This window comes from Carcharodon carcharias, chromosome 23 (assembly GCF_017639515.1).
Source record: "Carcharodon carcharias isolate sCarCar2 chromosome 23, sCarCar2.pri, whole genome shotgun sequence".
Taxonomy (NCBI): domain Eukaryota; kingdom Metazoa; phylum Chordata; class Chondrichthyes; order Lamniformes; family Lamnidae; genus Carcharodon; species Carcharodon carcharias.
This window is the reverse complement of record NC_054489.1, coordinates 36708469-36726296: the sequence shown is the minus strand read 5'-3', so window position 1 is coordinate 36726296 and position 17828 is coordinate 36708469. Positions and strand designations below refer to the sequence as shown.

Genomic DNA, 17828 nt, shown 5'->3' with positions numbered 1-17828 from the left:
CGCCCTGAGGCTACGTGCCGCCTCAGGGAGATCAGCTCAGATTTAAAACTTATTAAACATGTTTAAACTTTTCCCTGCCATGTACCCTCATGTGACACTGTCACGAGATGGGACATGTTCTTAAGCTTTATTGAAACCTTTCTTAAAGATTTAAATACCCTCATGAAACCTCATCCCGCCCGTGAATGAGGTTTCACGCTTTCTCCGAAGCCCGCCAGGGCTCCTGGCTTGTCCACCAACCCTAAGGTTGGATGGGCTGGTCCATTAACGACCTTACTTACTTTTTCAATGGCCTCAATAGGCCGTTGACAGGTCAGCGGGCACACAACTGACTCGGCTGCACCCCTGCCGACCTGAAAATGGAAATGACACGGGAAGTTCCACCCGACTCAATGCTGCGTTATTTTACCTGTCGGCAAATGGGCCCCGCCCCCGCTCGCCGACCGGAAGATCCTGCCCCAGGTGTATTCTAACCAAGGTTCTACACAACTGAAGCAAGACATCACTACTCCTATACTCAAACCCTCTTGTGATAAAGGCCAACATACTGCTTGCCTTCCAAATTGTCTGCTGCACCTTTGTTAGCCTTTAATGACTTACTGACGAGAACACCCAGGTCCTTTTGTACATTTAAACTTTAAAGAATATTTTGTGCATCTGTTCTTCCTACCAAAGTGGATAACCTCACATTTTTCCACATTATATTCCATCTGCCATGATCTTGCCCATTAAGTCTATCCAAATCGTCTTGAAGCCTTCCTCGCATCACACATTCCCACTTGGTTTTGTATCATCCACAAACATGGAAATATTACATTTGGTCCCCACGTCCAAATTATTGGTATATATTGTGAACACCTAGTTTCCAAGTACTGATCCTTGTCATACGCTACTAGTCACAGCCTGCCAAAGCGAGAATGATCCCCAGGACCTGATGACCTACATCCCAGAGTGTTGAAATGATCCCTTTATTTCTACTGTTTTCTGCCTGTTAGCCAATCCTTAGTCCAAACCAGTATATTATCTCCTATTCCATGTGCTTTAATTTTGCTAACCAACGTCCTGTGTGGGACTTACATCAAAAGCCTTCTGAAAATTCCAGTATATTTCGTCCTTTCGACTCCCCTTTATCAATTCTATTGGTAACATCCTCAAAAAGCTCCAACAGGTTCGTCAAACATGATCTTCCATTCATAAATCCATGTTGACTGTGCCCAATCAGATCATTATTATCCAAACATCCATTTATCACATCCTTTAGAGTTGATTCTAGCATTTTCCCTATTACTGATGTAAGGCTAACAAGTCTGTAGCTCCTTGTTTTCTCTCTCCCTCCTTTCTTAAATAGGTGAGTGACATTTTCTACCCTCCAATCTGCAGGAACCATTCCAGAATCTATAGAATTTTGGGAGATGATCACCAGTGCATCCACTATCTCCATAACTACCTCTTTCAACACTCTGGGATGTAGGTCATCAGGTCCTGGGGACTTATCGACCTTCAGTTTCATTAATTTCTCCAATACAACCTTCTTACTAATACCAATTTCCATCAATTCCTCATTCTCCCTAATCCCTTAGATCTCTAAATCTGGGGGATTTCTTGCATCTTCCTCAATGAAGACAGACACAAAGTAATCATTCAGCTTCCTTACCATAATTTCTCTATTCCCCATTATAAATTCTCCTGACTCTACCTGTAATGGACCCCACATTTGTCTTAACCAAACATTTTCTTTTTGTGTGGCTACAGAAGCTATTACAGTCCGTTTTAATTTTTTTTTGTTAGGTTAAATTCATATTCTATTTTCCCTTTATCAGTTTCTTGGTCCTCCTTTGCTGTATTCTAAAATCCTCCCAACCCTTAGGTTTACTACTATTGCTGGCAACTTTACAGGCATTTTCTTTTAGCCTTATACAATCTTGAACTCCCTTTGTTAGCCATAGTTGACTGACTTATCTTTTTGGGCTTTTGTGTCTTAAAGGAATGTATAATTGCCGTAAGCTATGTAATAATTCTTTAAAGATTTTCCATTGCATATGTACTGTCATACCTCTTCATGCATCATCCTAATCCATCTCAGCCAATTTGCCTCTCATACCATCATAATTTCCTTTGTTCAAATTTAACACCCTGGCTTCAGATTGAACTACCTCACTTACAAACATAATGTAAAATTCTATCATATTATGGTCATTCATCCCTAAAGGTTCTTTTAAAACAAGGTTATTAATTAGCTCTTTGTCGTAACATAATACCGGATCTAAAATAGCCTGTTCTTTAGTCGGTTCCTTAACATACTGTTCTGGAAAATCACCCTAACACACTCCAGAAAGTCATCTTCCACAGCATTAGTACTCATTAGGTTCACCTAGTTGATATGCAGGTTGAAATCACCCTTGATTACTGCTTTACCCATATACATGTTTCTCTAATTTCCTGATTAATACCATGCCCCACACTATGACGAGACTAGTGTTTGGTGGCCTATGAACAACAACTACTAATGTTTGCTTCCCCTTGCTGTTTCTTAGCTTCTCTACCCAAACAGATTCCATATTTTGTTCTTCCGATCTGAGATCCTCCCTTATTAATGTACTGATCTCGTCCCTTATTATCAATGCAACATCGCCTCCTTTTCCTTTTTACCTGTCCTTCCTAAATATTGATTATCTTTGAATATTCAGTTTCTAGCCTCGGTCACCCTGCAGCCATATTTCCACAATGGCAATTAGATCATACCCATTTACCTCTACTGAGATCATACCCATTTACCTCTACTTGTGTCTTTAAGTCATCTATCTTGTTGCGAATGCTGCATGTATTCAGGTAGAGTGCCCTTAACTTAATCTTTTTGACATTATTCCACATTCTTGGTTTAGTTGATGCTCGCCTTAATTTTGCCTGCCTTCTAATTTCACTAGCCACTTTTCTACTTCCAGTGGCAGCTTTATTTTCTTACAATCTGAGCTACCCCTCGGGTTCCCGACAAACTAGTTTAAACGCTCCCCAACAGCGCTAACAAATCTCCCTGCGAGGATATTAGTCACAGTGAAGTCCAAATGTGTGTTTAAAAAAAGTTCAGAACCATCAAGGAGAGAACCATCTTCTATGAGTTAGTAACAAAAATTAGTGCTTCCAGATAGGGTATTGAAAGCAAGAATATTGAAATCATTTAAGATGCAGATGCTATAATGGAGTGGGTGGGAGTATAATAAAAATCAGAAGATTTGTTTTCTGGATGGCTGGAGTGGGAAAAGGGGAAAGAGCAACATCATTCCTAATTCATCTGATGATGCAATGATATTGACAATAGTGATGAAACCTGAAAAAGTTGTGCTTAACTTCAAATCATATAAGCCTGTTGCATATTATAAAATAAGCCTCAGGTTTTAAGAGGAAAATACACTGTATAAATAGTGAAGATTGCTTTCAATATGAACCACGCAGTTATCTTTCCTAAAGATGATTTATATTGGGGTAAACCAGTCATCTGGTGCGAATGGGAGCTAAAAGAATATACTAGACTGCCCCCATTTAATACCAACCCATTTGACAAATTATAACTGCTTGTGGAAGTTACAAATCTGGATAACTAGAAATGGAGCATAAGGTGTTATGTTCATATTTTCTACTATTATTGCATCTATAAGAGCCAGTGAACTTAATGTATAGTAATTAAATTTTCAATGTCATGCACTCCTTATTTAGATATTTACCAATCATGCCTTTAGCTGGACTGCCCTATTATGAAGCTGCCTGTTGCACAATTACATAGACAGCTGCTGCTGTTGTCAGCTGTCCCTCAGTTCAAGGACAATGTCTCAGCTGTGCACGTCTACCATTTGAGGCAAATCCTCAAATTCATGACCTCACAAATGAGGGAAATTCATTTTGTCTGGCTTTCCATGAGATCTACTAGTAAGTAGCTTAAAAAAAAGTCAACAGAGCGCTACATCAATAGGTAGAAAACGGCCACATACAAAACCCACAAATGTGGTAGCGTGGCTCAGCAGTCTAAGGCACCAGATTCAGGTTCCAGTCTCTGTGGTGGCTTGGGTTTGAATCCCACCTGTTCCAAAATTTTAGATTACAAGACTTTGTCCCCAGCTTTGATGTCTGGTCAAGGCAAAGGCGGTAAAGGTCTTGGTAAAGCTGGTGCTAAATGGCACCGGAAAGTCCTCCGGGATAATATCCAGGGAATCACTAAACTCGCCATTTGCTGCCTCGCTCGATGTGGAGGCGTTAAATGCATCTGCGGATTCATTCATGAGGAAACTTGTGGGGTTCTCGAGGTCTTGTTGGAAAATATCATCCGGGACTTGGTCACCTACGTGGAACACGCTAAACGCAAAGGTGTTACCGCCATGGACGTAGTCTATGCCTGAAACGCCAAGGGCGAACTCTGTATGGGTTCAGTGGTTGAGAATTGTTTAAAGAAAACAAAACCCACAGAAATGACAATATAAATTGACAACTTTAAAGTTGCATAGCAATAAAATCCTATTTGAACTAAAACCTTTCCTGGCACTCAGCAAAATTGCCATTCCACTGTTGGGAGTTTTCACTCTAGTTTTCCTACTGATGTTCAATCCATCACTGGAAAATAACTTCTTAGAATACTGGTAGTGACTGAGTCAGATCTTCTGAAGTCCAGTTTCTGTACTTGTAAATTTGCACAGTGATGTAAGGGCAGCAGCAGTAGCAAAATGTTCAGTACCAAATAAATAAAGGCAAAGTTCACAAATTATCCATACTTTATTGTTATAAAGGTTTTCTCCTATTGTACAGTAATATTCTGCATGTTCTTGTGACAGAAAGTTAAATAAAATATGCAGTTTATGCAATAAGCTAGTTACATTTCTTTCTAGTTTTTGTTATATAACATTTTAAAACAGATGAAAGAAGCTGCTTTGTAAGGTGTTGGAGTTTGTTCAGGAGACAGAATTGAATCAAAAAGCTCAAGATCAAACAGAACTGACTACATGGGAAACATTAGTAATCATATTAATGTAGCCCCTATTAAACACACTCTTATATCATGATTAATAGTGTGCACAAACTGTGGCACAATCTGCTCAGTGTTACTTGCCTTTTTTCTCATCATTGCTTGTGACCAGAGATTGAATTAGTAATTGCAGAATTAGGACTCGGCCTCAAGAAAAACAGGGCTGTCTCCAACAATAAGCAAATGACAAATCCAAATATCAATTACACACAATTGATGATTGGAAGCACATTTTCCCAAAGGGCAAGTGTCATTCTCTTTTCATGCGCCTATGTGACAGTATATCTCAAAGATTTATGAGTTTTGGTGTATTTGCCTGCAATGGCTTGCATTCCCCAAAATGTTATCTGACTGGTAAGAACATTCAAACTCTTGTGAGATATTGTATACTGGTCTCTTTGCATCCTCAAACACAGCAGAGTCTTTAATAGCCCTCTATTTATACAATTGGCTCAAACATTTTTTCTCAGTTTCGAAGAATTGTGTAGATAGAGTGGTTTTATTTGTTGAAATTCAAAATACTGAAACCACATTGTAACTGCTAACCTCAAACCAATTGCAAGCCACTTATAATCTGAACTTCAAACATGAATTTAAAACAAATTCAATTTATTTTGTCATGCATATTGTAAGGCAGCATGAGTATTTCAAATTACTGTGTCAAGCATAAGCATAACAACATAATTTGAAATGCAAACATATTTAAGCCCACACTAGATACGTGCTATAAAATGGATCTGAAATAAATTAACCTGGATCATAATGATGAAAAATTCAGTTTGATTTAATTATGTAAATATAGCTTCTGATTTGCAGTCACCAGTGTAATAAAATCTCAAATGGTGGAGCCTTTTCAGACATTCATGACATTATTTTATGAAATTATAGGAAAAACATTCTGAACAATAAAACACATGAACTGTGAAGTACCATGAGCAAAGCCTGGCTACTAAAGGTAACCCAGTTAGTTAAATATAATCAATCGTGTAGAACTAAGCAGATAATCATAATAGATGTCTGAATTGGTCTGGGAATAGAACTAATTGTAATTGAGAAATAATTATAATACCAATGTCAACTGCTTTTCATGGCACTAGTTACCTAAAAACTTAACTGAACAATTTAAAAAATTAACATGGTAGTTACTGGTTAATCTAATCGATCAGTTATAATTTATCGAGATTTCAGTCGGTTCTGTGTCTGCATCCATTAGCTTATTGATTCATTAAACTCTCCCAAACACCACTTTTTGCAGAGTTGCTGTTTCACTGAATACTTTGTATATGCAAAAACTCAAAATAAACCAAACTTCAAGAAATTTTACATTTACAGTACATAAAAACTTCAAAAAATACATGGGTTTTGGTAAAATATACATGCTTAGTTTCTGCCATAAACAGAAACTTATGACGTTTACCTTTACAAGGATTGCTTAACCTACAAACATATTTACACAAAGCAGTATGTTAGAACAGTACCACGAAACCAATGAATTTATTCTTTAAAAAATATTATTGCAGTACTCTGCATGTATGTCATTGTTTTGGATGAACCTACAAAAGCAGCATCACCTGTACAGAGTTCAGTGCAATTCTTTCCACTTTTTTAAATTATAAGCTATAACTTATACAAAGACTGTTGAGTTTTACAACAGCAATGGGAATAGACCTTTTCTCACAAATATTTTAGACATCTCCCCAAATTCCATTGGTATATTGAAGCTAGCTTAAGCTGAAACAAATGAGATTTTTTGGGATGTCACAAGAAAGTTTCTCCATTCTTCTTCCAATACATCAGGAACCCAAAACTGCATTCTCTCATTCACAATGCAAACTGGTGATGTGACTATGCAGAACTATTATTTGGGCAATTTCACACAACTCCTGCTCTTGTTCTTATTTCCCCAGATTTCTTTGGCAAGCCACATTGTGGTATGACCGCCACAGGTGCCAATTATTCACTTTACAAATACCAGTTTATAAACCATATTTCACTTTTCATGGTTACATTTTTCAGTCATCATTGATCAGAGGTTATGGAACTACTCCGTTTCAACATCCATTAAGATCCTTACATCACTCAACAAACCACCCCAATACCATCCACTAATCATACTAATGTATGATTACAAGGATTCTATAAAGTGGAGGCAGATTAACATGGATATGCATTTCTTTCTGCACTAAGATGGGAGTTAGCAATGGGATAAGAGGAGGCCAACCCATTGAATATAATATTGGTGCATTGTCACTAATTATTAAGATATTAACCTTGTCTCTTGTTGAGTAATGCACTTAAGAGTTCTGGGAAATCCACATAATTGGTTCTAACTTTTTTTTAAAGAAAATGGAAATCCCTGATATTACAAGCACACAAACTGCAATATATTCTTGGGCCTGAGCCTGAACTCTTTGGCTGTTGGAAAAAGGATCAGTCTGTACTGCAACTATGTAGCATTTGCATACCAAACTAACTGTTGGCATACTTATTTAGAGAAATGGAGCCAGATGCCAATCCTTTCACTCACTGCAACTTGCTTCAAGTGCCATGACTGGGAGGATGTTGGAGTTCCTGTCCTGAAAAGATAGGATGAAGGAAAGGATGAAGATGGAGAGCAGAAGCACCTGCTCCTGCAGGCCGAGGGGCAAAGAGAGCAGGATAGAGGGCATGGGGGACCGGGTGAAGGGCTAGGGGGCCTGCGTGGAGAGCTGATGCAGGTATAATATGTATTGGGTGGCTAGTCAGAAAAGTGGCAGGATGAGTAGGGTAAATAGATGGTGTGATATGTGACAGAGAAATGGGGGTCAGGTGAGGCTGGGGTATGTGATGGATTTGAGCAAGAGTCTGTGGGTGTGCGTGTGGATGAATACCCATGGCAGCAGCAGCAGCTGCCTGATGTTGTAATATAGCATGGTGGACAGTGGTGATCGATGTTGCTGTTGCAGCCGCTGATGGTTGCTGAATATGAAATTGTTGGAGAGTTGGAGCAGGAGCTAAGGCAGTTGAGGTAGGGAAAGTCTTCACTTGTTTAGCTAGAAGCTGTTGTTGAATGTGCTGTTGAGCTGCCTGTTGTAGTTTACTGTACTTCTCCATTTCTTCAGGGGTGAATGTTATAGGCTGTCTATCAAGTGGGGCCACTGATGAATCTGCATCCTCTTGGGAATCCTCATCAATTTCCTGCACCTCAGCCTGTGGAATATAATTGGAGAATGGCTCTGGATCTGGTGCAAAATGCATCATAACAGTTTCACCAGCATCTGTTGGTGCTAATTCTGAAGGTTCTTTGATGACTTCAACTTGTGTGGTTACATCAGAAATGTAGGCTTCTGAGATAGCTTGAGATTCCAATGGGAAACCTTTATGAACAAACTGGGTTTGGCAAGAAATTGGTTGAATTTTCTCATTTACAGCTGACATTTCTTCATTTTCTGATTTTTCTTCTATGGTTTGAATCTCTCCTTGCACAGTCCAATTTAGTCGCTGACTGACTTCTTCCTTTGCCATATCTTTAGGCTCTGCTAGATACTGCTCCTCTTCTTTGTCCCCTTTCTCCAAGCAAAAGTCTTCAATTTTCTTTGTTGTAGGCTTTTTGGTTGTAGGCAGTTTTCCTATTAAAGGAAGCAGCGCCTTATTGCCCAAAGCTGGGGGAAGCTTAGGCCCAAAATAACCCTGAGGGGGATCTTTTAGTTTAATTCCTACTTTATTAGATACTGATGCTGTTTCACTATTTGTTTCGGATTTCTTTTCAACCTTTTTAGACTGAATCTTTTCCAATAGCTGTTTAGCTGTTAAAGAATTCCTTTCCTCTTGTGTTGGTTCATCCTCTAAATCCATTTTTCCTGTGCTGGAGGTGGTGTTGCTGGGATTTCTAAGAAAAGTACTGCCTGATTTTACAACATCCTCTTTGTTCTCTTCCTTCTTCAAAAGGTCACCTTTTTTCCCCAACAGTCTGCTTCTGCTGTAACAGGGAGATTTTGAGCGATATACCCGATCTCTTGAAAACGATCTACTGGAGTTCCTTCGACTGGACCGTCTATCACTGGAGCTATCATGGCTGTGAGATCCTTTGTCTCTTGAAATAGATCTCCGTGAGGTGCGATGCCTAGTGCTACCACCACGTTTACGGCTGTAGCTACGGCTTCGTTTCCAGCTTCGCTGTGTTGCACTCTGACTACGCCGCTTGCTTCGGCTCCTGCTGTGGCTACTACTACGAGTTCTACTTCGGCTTTGTGTTCTACTGATGGTCCTGGTCCTCGTCCGAGTTCTTCCCCTGCTGCTACTTCGGGACCTGCTTCTACTTCGTCTGTAGTCGTCATCTGATGAAGAATATTTGTGCTTTTTCCCTTTGTGTCTTGATCTTCTATAGTCATAATCTGAATCGTGAGATCGTTTAGAGCGATGCTGTGACCTATCACTGTAGTCACTGTAACTATCAGAATAGCTTCTTCGACGACTATACCTACTACAGTCTGAAGAAACATCGGACCCAGATGAATATGACCTATGTGATGATCGCTGTGAGGATGAACGACGTCTCCTTGATCTACTAGAGTAACTTCTGTCGCTTCTTGAATCATATTCATCACTGTAATGGGAGGAGGATTTTTGCCTGGATCGTTTTCTATGAGATTCATCATAACTATCAGATTCTTCATCTGCACTGCTGTCTCGGCTCCTATGCCTAGTTCGGTTCTCTTTCCGACTAGATGTCCTTTTCCTTGAATCACTACAAGAACCTGTCTTTTGCTTTTTGCTAATGGGCTCCTGAGAACAATCTTCTTTTCTACTACTACTGCTACTACTTCTACTACTATCTTCAACAGCAGCAGGTGTATGTTGGGAATCATCCTGTGACCTGCGCCTTTTCTTCTGCACGTGACTACTTTCCTCCATAAACTTTATTGTAGCCATCTGTACAGAGAGTCCTAGAGAAGTGTCTTTGCTTTTCTCATCTATGTTTTTACTCTTGTGTTTACGTTTTTTTCTTTTTTTTGAATTTCCATCACGTGCTTCACCATCCTTTTGCTTATCCTTTTTTTCATTAGCTTTCTCCTTCAAATGTTTGCCAGATTTTTTGTGCTTCTTTTTCTTTTTATGCTTGTGTGATTTCATGTTCTTGTCTTTGTTATTGGTATTTCTGTCATTTTCATCAGCTTGGACTTCAGATTTTCTTACACTCGGGGAAGGCTGTTCTTGTGACTGAGTATCACCCTCACTTGTTGTCGTCTTCAATGCAGCTTTACTGGTGTTTATGTTACACTTGTCCTGAGAATCCTGATCACAATTCTGTACTTGCGAATTCTCACGGTCTTTCTCTTTGTTTTTCCCTTTAGTATCCCTATTCCGTGCCAGTTTAAACTCAAAGTAGAGGGGATTGCAACTATAAGAGATATATGGTTCACTCTTTGTAACCATCAGCAATTCTGAGGGCCACTGAAGGGTGGTACTTTCATCTTTGCTTAACACGGGGAAAAAGGGCCCAGTTGGTTGTTTAGGTCCATTGAAGACTTTGTTAGCTGAACTGTTTTGTTTTCCTTCCTCACAAGCACTAGGCTTTGCTGGTGTGGTCTCACAATTCTGCTTGCTTACCGTTTCAGGGGACTTTGCATCTTTATCAGGCTCTGTGTTTGTTGCTCGATTGGCAATATCATCATCCTGTTGTGCATCAGCTGTCTCATTTTCTCTTTCTTTGCTTTCCTGAGGCTTCAAAACATTTTGTAAATCTGGGTTATTTTTTGTAGTCTCTAAATTCTTCTTATTGCCACACTTATTTGACTCTTCTGTAGCTTTCATAAACAACAAAAAAGGAAAGTTAGGTTTCACTTTACAATGTGCAGGAGGAATGTAATGATAATATTCTGGTTCTGACTGACTGGTATCATCCTCTTTCTTCATCATCTTTTTCAACTTTGATAAAGTACTATTTATAGAGTCATTATCACTTTCTGATTGACTAGCCCCTTCAGTCTTATCAGAGTTTGTTGTAGTTTCAACCTCCATCAACTTTGGTGATCCTTGACCGGAGGACACTTTATCATCAGGGTTTGCTGTTTCAGATTCATTTGGCTCCTCTGCAACATCACTGAACACTGAAGCTGAAACGTCAAGCCTGACTGGTACCTTTTTCGCAAAAGAAAATGACACTCCTAGCTTTTGTAAGGGAGTGCCAGAATTGTTCTTAAGCTGGCTGACACTAAAAGATTGAACTGGCTGGTTGCTCTGACCTGTACCGGCAGAGCTTCCACTAATACAATAACCTGTGTTGTCAATTTCTCCTCTGCCATCTCCCGATGTGCTGTCAGATACACTCCTGTTAACGGATGGTGACGTGGGCCCACTTGTCCTTCTTCCATTACTATCACTTGTGCTGGCAACTTTTCTGTCATTAGCATCTTCATCAACAGCCACAGTCGTAGCTCTGAACATGGGACCGCTTCCTGGGGCACTGTACAAAAGTAAATGGAATTACAAGTCAACTAATACTGCAGATGACTGACTGATACTTTAGTTTCAACAAGAAAACGAGCAATTCATTTTAAACAATTAAAATTCACAGGCATCAAGTGCTAAAGCAATGAGAAGCACATGTAGCAAGAGATATCAAGAAAAACTGCAAATGCTAGAAATTGGAAATAAAAACAGAAATTTCTGGAATTACACAGCGGGAGCATCAGTGTTGAAGAGATAGGTTAAAGTTTCGCGTATAGACCCTTCATTAGGACTGTTCTGACAAAGGAGTCTACAACTGAAAACAACTTTTCAGTTACTGATGGATCTGCTATGCACTTCCCGTTTCTGTTTTTTTTACAAGTAGCGACAGTTCACTTGAGGCACAGTTGTGAGGCATTGCCACCTAAAGAAAAGCAGGCCAGCAATTCTTGACAATTAGGATCAATAAAAAAAAAACAAGCGGAATGCAAAGGTCAAACAGTTTAAAAAGAAGCTACAACACCAGATGAAGATCTGTCATAATGGATCAAAACATCTTGGCAGAAGCACAAGACTTGTACTGCACTGAAGAGTGTGTCCTGCATATTTCAAAACAAAGGAAAAAATAACACTCAAAAGGCACTTTCTTGACATAGCGTTGAATTTCTCAATTTGAATCAGAATGACTTAAAAGAAAACCCCTGTAATGCCACAATAAAAAATTCTGAGTTTTATTTCTAAAGGTAAACATGCCATTCAAATTTCTTATTTCTGTCTTGATCTCACAGTCTTCAACTAAACTAAAATTATGAACCCAAGAATCTCAAAATCGATGTGATAAATCTCAGGTAGTTGCACTATGCTGTAGGAAACAGAGGCCATGGCACCTTGCATTTTTTCAGAGCTATGTTCCAAGCAACTCTGTTGTGCTGCCTTCTGTTTGGGAATGCATAATACTGCATAAAAACACAATTCCATCCAACTACTTGGGAAAGCTAATGAAATATCCCAGTGGCCAACTCGGAAATAAATGCCTGGAAACTGCCCATAGGCCCAGACCTTTTGAATCTAAAATGCCATGTGGTCCAAGAATATCATACACGCAGGCAAAAATATTCACAGATTTTTAAGAAACGGACAGCTGAACTCTTAAGAATGTAATATAAAACAAGCTCCTTGCATTGCAGTGCAAATGAAACCTCATAGAGGTACACACACTCAACTTTAAAAAGTTGTGACCACTGAACATAACTCATAATTGGAAATGGGAAAGAAGTTGCTCTGTGCAATACAAAACATACCATTCCTGTTGTTTTCGCTGCTCTGCAAGCTCATGGAGCCGTCGAAGTGCTCTCTCCTGCTTTTTCTCATCTTTTCGAGATCTTGAGGAAACATTACGAGCAAATTCTCTTTGCTTTAGGTCTTTTAATCTCTATGGTAGCAAAGTCAAAGAAAAACAAAAATTTCAATTGTAACCCCAAAAATGAAAAAAAAAATATCCTGCTGAAAAATAGTCCAGGGCAGTTAACTTTTTTTGGGATGCATTTGTTTCTGTAAAATGATGAACATTATCAGAGACTATTCAAACACACAAAATTCCCCAATGAAACACAGGTTCAGGGAGTGCATTCATTCATATGCAAGACTTGTAAATCTCTTCTTTGGGGATAAAATTAGGGGTGGAGTAGTCATCTCGAATACAAGGTCAATGCTCCAACAGAACAGTTTTCCCAAGATTGTGAACATTGCAGCAGCGTTGTATTAGTGCATTCTTATCACTATTGCTCTATTCTTTTCTTCCAGCAGAGATTTAAATAGCAATTTGCCCTCCTGATTCTAATTATGGTCCAGGCATCCTCTCCAGATTTAAAATTATAAATAGCCAAGCAAGACAGATAAGGGAGATGATATTGAACATCAGCAGCAGGAGCTAAGGCTGAAGACAGAAGGGATAGTTATTATTTAAATATTATAGTGCTGGATGAACAACAGTAGGTAGGAATGGATTGGTTGAATTAAGAAAAAAATGAAGTGATTAAGTATTTGTATACATGGTTATATTAGTGGAATATTAGTGGATAGAAACACTGTATTGTTGATAAGAGATTTGTGGATTTGGGACAACATTTTGGTAGTGTGGACAAGCCATCTTATGTGTATACAGTAGTCACTTCATCTAGCATTTTGATGCAAGTTAGCAGAGTAGAAATCACAGCAATGTATCAACAGGAATTTCCAATTTATTAACCCTGTTTCATCTTGCATTATGTTGAGTGATTTACTAAAGAGCATTTTGTTTTAAACTTACCTTTTAAAAGTAGTAAACAGTAACATTGGCTTGATTTCCTGAAATAAACAGTGGATACTTTGGGCTATGAGAATAGACATTTTTTTGAAATTGAAGTTTTCTTTCTTTAGCAATGACCATCACTATAAATACAACTTTAACAAAAGAAATTCCACACATTATCGAAGGGCAAACTAACCACTAAAGGTTGATCTATTGATCTAGAAAGAACTGTATGGTCAACATTGTACATTACCAAGGGACAAACAAAAAGCAATGTCAGAGTTGGAGAATTTTTTCTCTGTAAAATTAAAGCAAAATACTGCGGATTTTGGAAATGAAAACAAAGTCCTGGAAAAACTCAGCAGGACTGGCAGCATCTGTGGAAAGAGAGACTTTAGTTCTGAAGAATCATATTTGACTCGAAATGTGAACTCTTTCTCTCAAGGACTATTAGTTAAAACTATTAATTATAACTATATTGTAGTTATAACATAAATATAACTATAAAATTATTAATTTTAAACTACTGAGCTCTACCACTATAGAAACCTATTCTGCAGGGTGGGTGGATTTGAGAGAGGAAATTGGAATATATTTATATTCCATTCTGAATTTAGTTGCTCACATTAACATGAAGAAGGGAGCTTCATAGGAAGATGAACAGAGAACAACTCTGGAAGGAATAAAGGAACAAATGGTCCTCTACTCTGAGAACAAGATCACAGGGAGAAGACCGTGTGTTAGAAACAGCACCTTTAAGAATTGGAATTTACATACGGATTGATTAATATGAGAGCATCACTTTGTGGGGGCAGAGGGTGTGGTCAAGAATGAAAAAGAGTAACACGACAAGATTAGTTCCCAAGGGGAAAGCAAGGTAGTGCAGTTGTTAAAATAGATTAGGTTTACAGAAGGGTCAAGCAGTCACTGGATCTTAAAAAAACTTTACACATTTTGATAAAGCTGAAATTTTTCTCTTGTGAATTATAGACACTGGACCCTGAAGAAAATGGAAATCATGGCTAGGAAGAGTGGTATCAAATGTTCACTTCAATTTGATTTAGTCATTTTGAGCCTTAAGGCATAGGTACCATACATTAGCATGGAAAACAAGTGCAGTTTGGAACTGAGTGTATACCTGGGAATTTGCCGAGTGCAGGAGTTAGTTAAGGAGAGGAAGGAGCTGTTCCCTTCCTTTCGTTTTTTCTAAATTTTTCACCATGTAGGAATTGGTTCCTCCTCAACTATAGGGACAAAAGCTAGCTGTCTGGTGAGTATCTGCTAAGTGTTAAGGTCTATTCCATTCCCATGGTTTAAAATAGTACAGGAACTGGTGCTAAGTATAACAAAATACATTAAAAATGAAAATGAATTATTGAATAATATAATTAAGTAGTTAATTAAAACACATTAAGGATGGCAGGGCAGATGGTGTGTCACAGTTGCAGCACGTGGGAGTTCCTGAATGCCAGTGTGATCCAGGGCAAACACATCAGCAGTGTTTGTGGCTCAAGGAGCTTCTGTTCAGAGTCATTGAGATGGAGGCTGAGCTGTGGACACTGCAACACGTCAGGAAGGGGAAAAAAATTAACTTGTTACTTTGTACCAGGAGGCAGTCACACCCCTGAGGATAGGGTCTTCTGATTGTGTCAGTGGTCAGGGACTGGAGGGTGTGACTGTGAGTAAGACAGATAAGGGGCCACAGAGGGCAGAACTGCAGGAACCTCAGCCTTTACAATTGTCCAATAGGTTTGAGGTTCTCTCAACTTGCTTGGATGAGTGTGCGGGCTGCAGGGTGGATGAGGTGACTGACCATGGCACCAAGAGCCATTCAAGTGGGGAGAGCAAAATGGAATGTAGTGGTAGTCGGGGGCAATATAGTGAGGGGGACTGACACTGTTCTCTGCAGCAAAGGGCAAGAGTCCAGACAGCTGTGTTGCCTGCCAGAGTTCGGAACATCTGCTCAGAGCTCGAGAGGAACTTGCAGTGGGAGGGGAGGATCCAGTCATCGTGGTCTATGTAGGTACCAATGACACAGGCAGAACCACTAAAGAGGTTCTGCATAGCCAGTATGAGGAGCTAGGCACCAAATTAAAAAGCAGAACCTCAAAAGATAATAATCTCTGGATTATTACCCGAGCCAAATGCTAATTGGCATAGATTACATAAGATTAGAGAGATGAACGCTTGGTTCAAAGACTGGTGTGGGAGAAGTGGGTTCCAGTTCATGGGGCACTGGCACCAGTACTAGAGAAAGTGAGGGCTATGCTGTTGGGACAGTCTACACCTGATCCGTGCTGGAACTGGTCTTCTAGCGAGCCGCATAAATAGGGAAATAGAGAAGGCTTTAAGGTAAATGATGGAAGCAAGGAGTCAAAAATTGGGAAATTATTTTAAATCAAAAAGAGTAGAGACAAAGCAAGAAAGAAAGGTACTAATGTGGGAAATGTTAAAAAGAGCATGACAGAAAGGCACAGAGAGTACAAATCTAAGGGTAAATCAGCAGATAATGCTGAAGGTTGCAAAAATAATAAAAGAACAAAACTAAAGACTCTACATCTGAATGCACATAACATTCAAAACTAAATAGGTGAACTGATGGCACTAATAGGAATAAATAAATACGATCTGATAGCCATTACGGACACATGACTGCAGGAGGGCATAGATTGGGACCTGAATATTGAAGGGTATATGACATTTAGGAAGGGCAGGAAGCTAGGAAAGGGTAGAGGGGTGGCTCTTTTAATTAAGGATAGTATGAGTACAATAGAGAGGGCTGACCTAAGTTCATGAAAGCAGGATGTAGAAGCAATTTGCAGAGGTGAAAAATGATGAAGGCAAGAAGTCACTTGTGGGAGTGGTGTACAGGCCCCCTAACAGTAACCATATGGTAGGACAGGGTATAAATGAGGAAATAATGAGAGCTTGTGAGAAAGATATGGTGATAATCATGGTGGATTTTAATTTAAATATGTGGGTTTTACATATAGACTGCAAAAATCAGATGGGCAAAGGTAGCCTAGATGAGGAATTCATAGAATGTTTTCAGGATAGTTTCTTAGAACAGCACATTCTGGCAACAACCATAGAGCAGGCTATACTAGACCTGGTATTATGTTACAAGGCAGAGTTAATTATAATTCATAGTGAAGGCACCCCGAGATAGCAGCGATCATAATATGATTGAGTTTTACATTCAGTTTAAAGGAGAGAAGAATGGGTCTCAGACTAGTATTTTAAACTTAAATAAGGGCAATTATGAGAGCATGAAAACAGAGTCAGCTAAAGTGAATTGGCAAATTAAGTTAAGGGATAGATCCACTAAGATGCAACGGCAGACATTTAAGGGGAGGTTTCAGAATACACAGAATAGATACATTTCAACGAGAAAGAAAAATTCCAAGGGGAAGATTCAACATTCGTGCTTAACTAAAAATGTTAAATAAAGTATCAAACCTAAAGAAAAAGCATACAATTGTGCAAAAATGGGTGGCAGATCAGAAGATTGGACAGAATATAAAAAAGCAGCAAAGAATGACTAAAATATTGATAAGGAAAAATTAGAGTATGATAGAAAGCTAGCTAGAAATATAAAGAAATGTAAGAGTTTCCATAGATATTTAAAAAAGAAAAAAAAGTCAAAGAAGTGAATGTTGGTCCTATAGAAAGCGAGTCTGGGGAATTAATAATGGAAAATAAGGAGATGGCAGATAAATTGAACCACTACTTTGCATCAGTCTTCGCTATAGAGGATACAAGTAACATCCCAAAAATAGCTGTAAATCAGGAAATGGAAGGGAGGGAGGAACTCAAGAAAATTACAATCACCAGGGAAGTGGTACTGAGCAAATTGCTGGAGCTGCAGGCTGACAAGTCATTGGGTCCTGATGGACTTCATCCTAGGTTCTTAAAAGAAGTGGATAGTGAGATAGTTGATGCGTTTGTTTTAATTTTCCAAAATTCCCTAGATGTGTAGAAAGTTCTATTAGATTGTAAATAACAAATGTAATTCCTTTGTTCAAAAAGAGATGGAGACAGAAAGCAGGAAGCTACAGGCCAGTTAACTTAACATCTGTCATAGGGAAAATGTTAGAAGCT

General features: G+C 39.0%; 1 protein-coding gene across 5 annotated transcripts in view; it reads right to left on the bottom strand.

Annotated features, from left to right (window-relative positions):
- Nucleotides 1-4739: 4739 nt before the first annotated feature.
- The window catches only part of gpatch8 (G patch domain containing 8), a 196523-nt gene continuing 183434 nt past the window's right edge, over nt 4740-17828 (bottom strand). For all 5 annotated transcript variants that reach the window (XM_041173768.1, XM_041173772.1, XM_041173770.1 and 2 more), the window contains 2 exons: nt 12739-12869; nt 4740-11453 (listed from right to left, as the gene is read on the bottom strand). In XM_041173768.1, coding sequence (XP_041029702.1) covers nt 7547-11453; nt 12739-12869 — 4038 coding nt within the window. In that variant the 3' untranslated portion in view covers nt 4740-7546. The remainder of the gene's footprint in view (nt 11454-12738; nt 12870-17828) is intronic.